The sequence below is a fragment of the Danio rerio genome, chromosome 11 (genome assembly GCF_052040795.2).
Source record: "Danio rerio strain M-AB ecotype USA chromosome 11, GRCz13ab, whole genome shotgun sequence".
Lineage (NCBI taxonomy): Eukaryota > Metazoa > Chordata > Actinopteri > Cypriniformes > Danionidae > Danio > Danio rerio.
This window is the reverse complement of record NC_141031.1, coordinates 6,153,155-6,162,129: the sequence shown is the minus strand read 5'-3', so window position 1 is coordinate 6,162,129 and position 8,975 is coordinate 6,153,155. Positions and strand designations below refer to the sequence as shown.

At 39.8% G+C, this 8,975-nt stretch overlaps 3 protein-coding genes across 8 annotated transcripts in view; 1 reads left to right on the top strand and 2 right to left on the bottom strand.

Annotated features, from left to right (window-relative positions):
• ranbp3a (RAN binding protein 3a) overlaps nucleotides 1–8,975 on the bottom strand; it is a 1,280,039-nt gene that overhangs the window by 1,133,511 nt on the left and 137,553 nt on the right. The gene's annotated exons all lie outside the window — the stretch shown is intronic.
• gtpbp3 (GTP binding protein 3, mitochondrial) overlaps nucleotides 1–8,975 on the bottom strand; it is a 46,083-nt gene that overhangs the window by 6,284 nt on the left and 30,824 nt on the right. The gene's annotated exons all lie outside the window — the stretch shown is intronic.
• plvapb (plasmalemma vesicle associated protein b) lies at nucleotides 964–5,677 on the top strand. Of its 2 annotated transcripts, none has more exon segments than NM_001030244.3 (5): nucleotides 964–1,576; nucleotides 2,121–2,208; nucleotides 2,290–2,978; nucleotides 3,067–3,147; nucleotides 5,184–5,677. In NM_001030244.3, coding segments are annotated over 4 exon segments (1,230 nt in total). In that variant the 5' UTR covers nucleotides 964–1,186; the 3' UTR covers nucleotides 3,130–3,147; nucleotides 5,184–5,677.

Genomic DNA, 8,975 nt, shown 5'->3' with positions numbered 1-8,975 from the left:
GGCTCTATAAAAGTTTTTCGGTGCTGATATTGCTGTGTCTGGACTTCTTATAGTTATGCCTTGCTTTACATTAATTACACAATGACTGCATCTTCTATTTTGGTGTAATTTGTCAAAAAACGAAACAATACTTGGTAGCGCTAATGAAAGTGTGTGCAAAATTTTGACGCTGACCTGACGTCTTCCGTTGTCCTGTAATAACCACGGCTCATCTTTCTTACCCAGAGTCATCAGAGTTTGCCTTCTTTTGCAGATTCAGCTTCCTGTTTTTGTCTTCAAGCTCATCAGCAATCTGTGGCAGGATTTTGTGAGAACGTTTTAGTAAGTTTCAGAAAGCCTCTGTAAATTATTTCCGCTGAGGATGGATTGGCCAGGAGACAATGGCCTGCAGGAAAACCCCTGACTTACTTCGTGTTCCCTGTTCACACTCTCCCAGACACCGCAGTCAGCTGCGAGCGTCATCGTCAGCTCGGGATCAAACGTGCTGCCGCCTCCTGGACTTCTGGGAGAGTTTGTTATTCATTCCTGCGAGGAGGATGACGACGGGTCACCATTGTTGTCCCTCCGACTCCACCGATAGTCTCTGTGGCTCTGCAGGAAACCGTGTCAGATGGGCTGTTTTGATCATGTGTGTTTATGTATCTGATCTGATCCAGGAAGAGATGCTTTTGTCCTTTGCAGGAACATTGTTTTCCTTGGCTCAAGTAGACGATCCCAGATTGACTGCTGAAATCACATTTCATTAGCACATTATTAAATATCGAGAAACAGCCACATGGACGCCAAGAACATATTAACGCAAAGCTCTTATGAAGTAAGTGTTGTGGAGATGTGTGACGGTGGTCCAAGTTGGCTGTCAGGGTTCGATGATTTATGAGGGAAAGTAAGGGAGGAGCAATGCTTTGTTTATCTCTGGAGATCTCCACAGGTTCAGCTTGGAGTAACCTCTGGAGCTTTCCTGGGGAGGGCCCGGAAAAAGTCACGCTGCGGGAAGTGTGTCTCTGGGTTTATAAACACAGATCCCGCCCTGTGTCCTGCTAGAAGTGTTTACATCTGACTACCCACAAGTGTGACAGTGCTGCGGGGTATTTTGCTAACCTTTTGACCAGGTGCTTCATTTCACAACAAGCTCCAAGAATCAAAGTCCTCCGAAGGTTCATCTCTTTCCCACAACTGGACTGCAGATATGTACAAGAACAGCTACTCCCAGGCCACGTTCGGACTGGAGGCCAAAAAAATCCACAAGGCGAAAAAGGGGAAAAGCTGCGGCTACTACATGAGGATTGTGTTCTTCTTCTCGTCTCTGATCCAGTCGCTCATCATCGCCAGCTTGGTGCTCTTCCTCGTGTACGGACAGCCAGAGAAGACCGCCGAGGAGAAGAGGCTGGAAGACCTACAGCAGGCCTACGACACGCTCTCCAAAGACCACACCAAACTGCGAAAGGAGAAAGCCGATCTCGCTACAGCCCTCAAAACGAAGAGCGGAGAGAAGGACGCAGCAGACAAGGAGATCACGAAACTGAAAACTGACCTTAACATATCAATTGCCGGCAGCAAAAACTGGCAGAGGTTGAATGTAAGTACTCTATTTGCTTGCTTGGTATTTCGATTAACAACCTGGGATTTTGCTAGTTCAGACCTGAAACACAAGAAAGACGATAATGTGAATGTTTCCAATGTCCAATATAGCTTTCCTGGACTGTACACTGGCTTTAAAAAACTTTCTTGTGTCCTAATTGTGACGATTGAGATTTCATTTAGTGTAAACCGTCATTTTATTCCAAGATATTTTGAAGTTATTCTCATGTGATTACCGTCAAATTGTACATTTGGTGGTATATTATGCCATGTTTTAAGGCAGGGGTGTCAAACTCAACTCCTGAAGGGCCGCAGCCCTGCACAGTTTAGTTCCAACCCTGCTCCAACACAATTACCTGTAGGTTTCAAACAAGCCTGAAGGACTCGATTAGTTTGATCAGGTGTGTTTAATTAGGGTTGGAACTAAACTGTGCAGAGCTGCGGCCCTTTTGGAACTGAGTTTGACACCTGTGTTTTAAGGTATATTAAAATTGTAACCCCAACATAAATGAAAGGTTTGATTTCGATTGTCTGTTTTACAGAGTCAATGTGAGGCCAATGCTAAATTGAAGCTTTCAAGCACTCGAAATACTCCCCTCATGTGTCCACCAGCTAACCCCAATCAGAGTGGTGAGTCTATTAACCAATCAATGAATAATTAATGTCTTGAATGAACCATCCTGTAGGCATCTCCCTCTTTTTTCGTCTCAGGTGAAGTAAAAACTCTGAATACTCTACTGGACCAGCAGAAGGCATTGTATGGGATCCTGAAGAGTAACTTCAGCCAGACCGTGGAGTACCTTAAATCTGATTTGGACCACGCAGTGAAGGATAAAAACGAGCACCACAGCCAGGTGATAAAACTGAGACAGGAAAACAAAGATTTGAAATCTCAGCTTGATGTTTACACCAAAAAGTGCAAAGAAGACTTTGCCGACTCCCTCCAAGGCATCCAGACGGTCACAACTGCCTTCCTGAGCAAAATTGACAACTTCTTCACCAACTCGGTCACGTTTCACCTCACCTGCCCCAAGCAGGAGGAGCAGATGGACAGGATTCGCTCCAACTGCTCCAGCCTCTCTCGGCAGGTGGAGGACAAGTTCCAGAGCTACCTGAACAACGTGGGTGCCAAAGTCTCCAATATTCAGAAACAGAGCAGCTGGTTGGAGATACAGAATGAGAAGCTGACTTCAGAACTGGACAAGTGCAAAACAGAAGCGGAAAAAGAAGCGTCGGACAGCAGCAAAAAACTGCAGGACGCCCAGACGACGTGTGACAAACAACTGGAACAGCTTCTCAAAGAGCAAACCAGACTAAGAAACGCCAAAGATCTAGTAGATACCGAGCTCTCTGTGAAGGAAGCCACTATTATATCTCTGCAAAAAGGCTGCACACCACAGGTAGGGGGTTATGTAGGATTCAATAACATTAACTAGAAAACCTTTACGTTTTTTAACTATGTTTAACTGTATGTTAAATGTTGTGCAGGCCAAACCGTCTGGTTTTCAGCCTCTGGGATCAGCTGGCCAGTATCCCTCCACATCAGGTTGAGGCTCTTAACCACAAAGGGTGAGTCTTATGTCATGGGCTGAACTTTACTTACCTCAACTCTTGAGATTTGGGAAGGCTTTAGGTCTCAAACGCTGCACAACTTAGCTCCCAATCCCACCTGCTTGGATGTTTTTAGTATCCCCAAAGACCTTGAGATGATGAGGTGTGCTCAATTATTGTTGGCGCAAAACGGTTTACAGCTGTGGACCTCCAGGAATTGCTTTTGAGACCAATGATGGAGGGTGTACTGTACACCTAGGGCGTCAAATCCTACCCCTGTCCAGCCAGGATCAGCTCCGGCACATTCGCCTAGAAGTTTCGAATCTGTCTGACGACCTTACTTTACTGGTTTAATTAGGGTCCAGAAAACTAGAATGCTCATATTAAACTTTAAATATCAAGTATAACAACTGAGTGCATCTCAATTAGCTCCATACAGGCCCGGATTGGCTAATCGGGAGAACCGGGAGAATTCCCGGTGGGCCGGTCCGTTTTTTGGCCGCGAGGGCCGGTGTCCCTAGCTGCTTGCACTCTCAGCAGTTGCACTTTTTTAATTTATTTGTTTATTTTACTATAACCTCACTCTTTTTAATCATTATTTTGCCGCAGCTCTGCTCTTTTTATTTATTTTCTCGCAGCCGCGTGAGCTAAATACAGCCTGCAGAGTAATGAGGATCATCATGCACCCCATTCCACCCCAAACAGCGGCACCTTAGTGAATATTAATGAATATTAATGAATATTACACCTTCTCAATGAAAATCCGATGATGTACTACATTAATAAATCTTAACTTTTAATCTTAACATAACTTGATCAGAAATCTAAAATGGGGAGAAAAAGTGTAGGGTAAAAAAAAAAAGAGTAGACATCTATAAGAGCAGATAACATTGCAGTGCTTAGCAGCGCCATCGTGGTCTAGTGGTTAGCACGTTACGCATAGACGCAGCCGACCAGAGTTCGAACCTCACCAAAGTAATATATGTTTTTTTTCAGTGTTAAGACGTAAATACTGTTTGGGTTACTTATGTAGGAATACATTTTTTTTGTGTGACGACTGTTACAAAGGACTGGATATCTATAAAGAATTAATGTTCTCATATTTATGAAAAACATTTGAAGTTCTAAAGCAACTGTGTCCTTGAAAAAGACGTGTTAGTGTCATTTTAATATTGTCAGTCGTCGACTGAGGTGGGCCGGTCTAAGGCTTGAAACTCCAAAGCTAAAGAGGAGTCCCGAGGTCGTGGATCAGTAGGTCGTGGACACAAATTTGAGCACTGGTAAGGACAGAGTTTCCATCGCTACAGATTGGGACACAGAGTGTGACTTGTACATCGTCAACACTGAAATTTATAAACAGCAGTAGAACTAGTATTTTTCATGAATTAACTTTACGACATTTTAAAAATACGTTACAGCTAAATAATTTGAGTACTTCGTGATAAACCAGCAGCAATTCAAACATTACAAACAATAGATATTTGCTAGAGTGTCCTTAACCTGTCTAGCTATGTTGGTTCGTTCATTTTCGTAAAGAGGTTCATGTTAGAAAAACGTCTCTCGTTATATTTGACGATTTGGTTAACTTGATTCATGTCACGCGATTCGAACTTCCATTAGGGAACAATAGTGCTCATGGATGCGCCCTGATATTCACAATGCATTGCGAGTCTTTTAAGGGCGTGAATGTTTCAGTGCCTTTGAGACAGACTTTAAAATGGCTGACTCCCTGATCAGTGCCTTAAAAACGGGAGTGGATTGAGACACACCTCATGTCTCTCTATGTGGCACTTTGTCAAAATAACAAACAATTGCACAAATACATGGAGTACAGTTCAAATCTTGGATCATGTGGTGCTGCAAAATACTTTCCATCAAGTGACCATGCTCTTCACTGCGTCAGTTGTCTCAAAATTACAAACGTTTCGCATAGTAAATTTAAAAAATTTGCACCCACAGTAAAGCCCTTGACTCACTTACGTAGCATTTGCGTTAACGGCAGTGTTTTAAAAAGTTTTTTTTTTAATCCTGACAGTTCTCTCTCTTTTCCGTAGGTTGGGTGTGGAGAAGGAATCTGATCTGAATCTCAAGGCCGGACGCTGTGTTTCTGAGTATCTTATGTGGGAGTTTCCTGATTTTGAGCCTGTGATCTCTATTGTAAATAATGTTGTCACTGTGGATCACTGTAAATGGACATGCACTGATGTTTAGTTCACTGTATAGTTGTATTCATGGGCTGGAAACTTGCAGGACATGACGTTCTTTAGGGGTCTTAAAAGGTGCTTAAATGGGAGTAAATAACAAGACAGTTTTTCCTTCAAGCTACGCATTTAAGTTACACGTTTTATGGCACCAGTCAATATTTAATATCGATGGAATCCGATTCTTTACTGTGATGTACATAATATTGTTTTCACATTTAAAAATTGTTTCAGCGACTACATTTCATGTATCTGCTGGTCTTATTGACCTTTTTCTTAATAATTTGTTCATGTTGATATGTTGATCTGATCGTTTTGACTAAATAAACAGACTGTTTTATTACAAATGATATTTTAGTTTCATTTTCCCCACTTACTGAAACTTGTACAAAAGCGGAGTTCATACACATTTTTACTACTAATATTTTCATGACGTAATGTTTCATGTCTACACATGCATGGTAAATAATAAGAAAAACAATCACTCTTAAATTTATTACAGCATATCGCAAAACACGCAACAATCTATTTTGTTTACATTTGTTTTTATATCTATGCAAAATTGATTTTGATAATGCTCAACTAGTACTAACAATGTGAGAACAAGAAATTGGCCAAGGACAACCTAAATTTAAGTAAGGGCTGCACAATATATCGTTTCAGCATCGATATCTACGATAGTCACATTGCAGAATGTACAATGTTGGGATTATAGTTTAATATAGAGTTTAATCATAATGGAGTAAAAGCTTATCCTCTGCATGCATTTTTAAAGAGATAGACTGACTCACCATTTTCATCACAACCTTACCTTGTTTTAAACATTTATGAGTTTTCTTTTTTTTTTTTAAGTGAACACAAAGAGAATATAATTGATTAACTCCTATTGTATTGAAACAATTGAAGAGTAAGTTAATAGTGAGTACATTTTAATCTTTGAGTAAACTCTCCCTTTAAGGCCTGTGACTGTGTGAACATTTCAATATTTCAAATTTTAAAACATCCGGCCACAAGTCATTTTTTGTAACTTCAATAAAGATTAAATAATATACAATGAAGACTATGCAGTGTTAATTATTCAATATTTGAATACCTGAAAACTATAATTCAATTTTATCTTCACTATATTTTATTTATCTATGCTTGTCATTTATTTGTTATATATTAGAGATTCACTCCTCTACAAAATCCTCCCAATCAATCCAAATAAACCTGTTAAATCATCTGGTGAAATTGTATTAACATCGCAATGTATATATATAGTTGAAATCAGAATTATTAGCCCCCCTTTGAATTTTTCTTTCTTTTATTAATATTTCTTAAATGATGTTTAACAGAGCAAGGAAATTTTCACAGTATGTCTGATAATATTTTTTCTTCTGGAGAAAGTCTCATTTGTTTTATTTCAGCTACAATAAAAGCAGTTTTTAATTTTTAAACACCATTTTAAGGTCAAATTATTAGCCCCTTTAAGCTATATTTTTTTCTCGATAGTCTACAGAACAAACCATCATTATACAATAACTTGCCTAATTAACCTACTTAAGCCTTTAAATGTCACTTTAAGCTGTACAGAAGTGTCTTGAATAATATCTAGTCAAATATTATTTACTGTCATCATGGCAAAGATAAAATAAATCAGTTATTAGAAATGAGTTATTAAAACTATTATGCTTAGAAATGTGTTAAACAGAAATTAGGGGAAAAATAAACAAGGGGGCTAATAATTCTGACTTCAACTGTATACTTTATATGGAGAAAGGAAAACTAGTACCTGTTTAAAACTATTTAAGACCTTCAACACCATATTTCAGTAAAGACTTTTTACGACTTCGCAGAATATATAAGGATAAGAGTGCGACAATGAAGATATATCACTCTCACAATATTTGTATGCTATTAAGAGTTGTTTTTCTTCATTTTTGCTAAAACGCAGCATATGATGTACCCTACCTGACAAAAGTCTTGTCGCCTATCCAAGTTTTAGAAGCAACAAGTATTAACTTGACTTCTAGTTGATCATTTGGTGTCAGAAGTGGCTTATATGCAAGTCAAAGGCCTCTAGATTATGCTTATTTGACCAAAATAAAATATGATCATGCCTTTATTTTTAATGATTTCATTAGGACAGTAAGCTCTGACTTTGCTTAGACAAACGTTTTGTCGCTTAACAGAAATAATGTACAGAATATAAACTCATGCTGCAGCAGAAAAAGAATTGATATTGTGTCTGACTCCATCATGAGCTTGGAGGACTGCATCCATACATCTCTGCAATGACTCAAATCACTGATTAATAAAGTCATCTGGAAAGGCAAAGAAAGAGTTTTTGCAGGACTCCCAGAGTTTGGATTCATCTTAAATGCCTCCTCCCCCATCTTATCCCAGACATGCTCAATAATGTTCAAATCTAGTGACTAGGCTGGCCAATCCTGGAGCTCCTTCACCTTCTTTGCTTTCAGGAACTTTGATGTGGAGGCTGAAGTATGAGGAGTGCTATCCTGCTGAAGAATTTACCCTCTCCTGTGGTTTGTAATGTAATGAGCAGCACAAATGTCCTGATACCTCAGGCTGTTGATGTGTCCATCCACTCTGCAGATCTCTTGCATGCCCCCATACTGAATGTAACCCCAAACCATGATTTTTCCTTCGCCAAACTTGACTGATTTCTGTGAGAATCTTGGGTCCATGCGGGTTCCAGTAGATCTTCTGCAGTATTTGTGATGATTGGGATGCAGCTCAACAGATGATCCATCTGAAAAATCTACCTTCTGCCACTTTTCCAAATGATCAACTAGAAGTCAAGTTAATACTTGTTGCTCCTACAACTGGGAATTAATGACAAGACTTTTGTCAGGAAGTGTATTTAAGGTACAGTTAAAGTAAAAAATCGGAACAGTAAACAGTAAAACACTGAAAGAACTGATAGTTAGTGACCCCTTATATTTTCTTAATTATCCAATATATCATAAATATATCATCTTCTTTCCTCAAAAATCACAGTTACTGCCTATTTGTCAACTACGTAAGGAATCTATATGTTCCAGGGCAGTTTTCTGACGAACACGGTGACCCCTCCACTAGTATCCTACAGTGGAACAAAGGCCAGTGAGATTTATGGGACCCTTTTTAACCCCCAATCAGCAGAAACAACAGCACGAGCGCGTCATGAATAAGAGGAAGACAGAAGGTACAGCGAGCTGCGCAGAAAGCTCCTCGCGGCCCGATGTCGTCAAACGGGTGAAGAGTTCAGCCAGCACACATAAATATTTAAATGAATGTGGGACTGACAGGAGAACAAAGGGCCGTGGGGAGCGTTTCTGAACACCTCCTTCCTACAGTTGAACACACACAGAACATCAGTGTGTTTGAGCTTCGTGTACCCTTAAATCACAGTTCCTTCTGCCAAGGCTAGTGTGAAGCCATTGCGTTTTCAAAAGGGAACACGGAGGAAATGGAATTGTTTTAGGGGAATTTGAAACTCTGCCTACTATATGCAATCAAAAATGAGGTTTCTCTGATTACAGTGCACAGTTGTTGTTTTGAATGTTGTTTGGGCTGATCAAGTCATTCAATGAATCTTTTTCAGTTTGATCTTGAGATTTTTTTCAACATTTTCCCCCACATTTAACCCAGAAGACGATA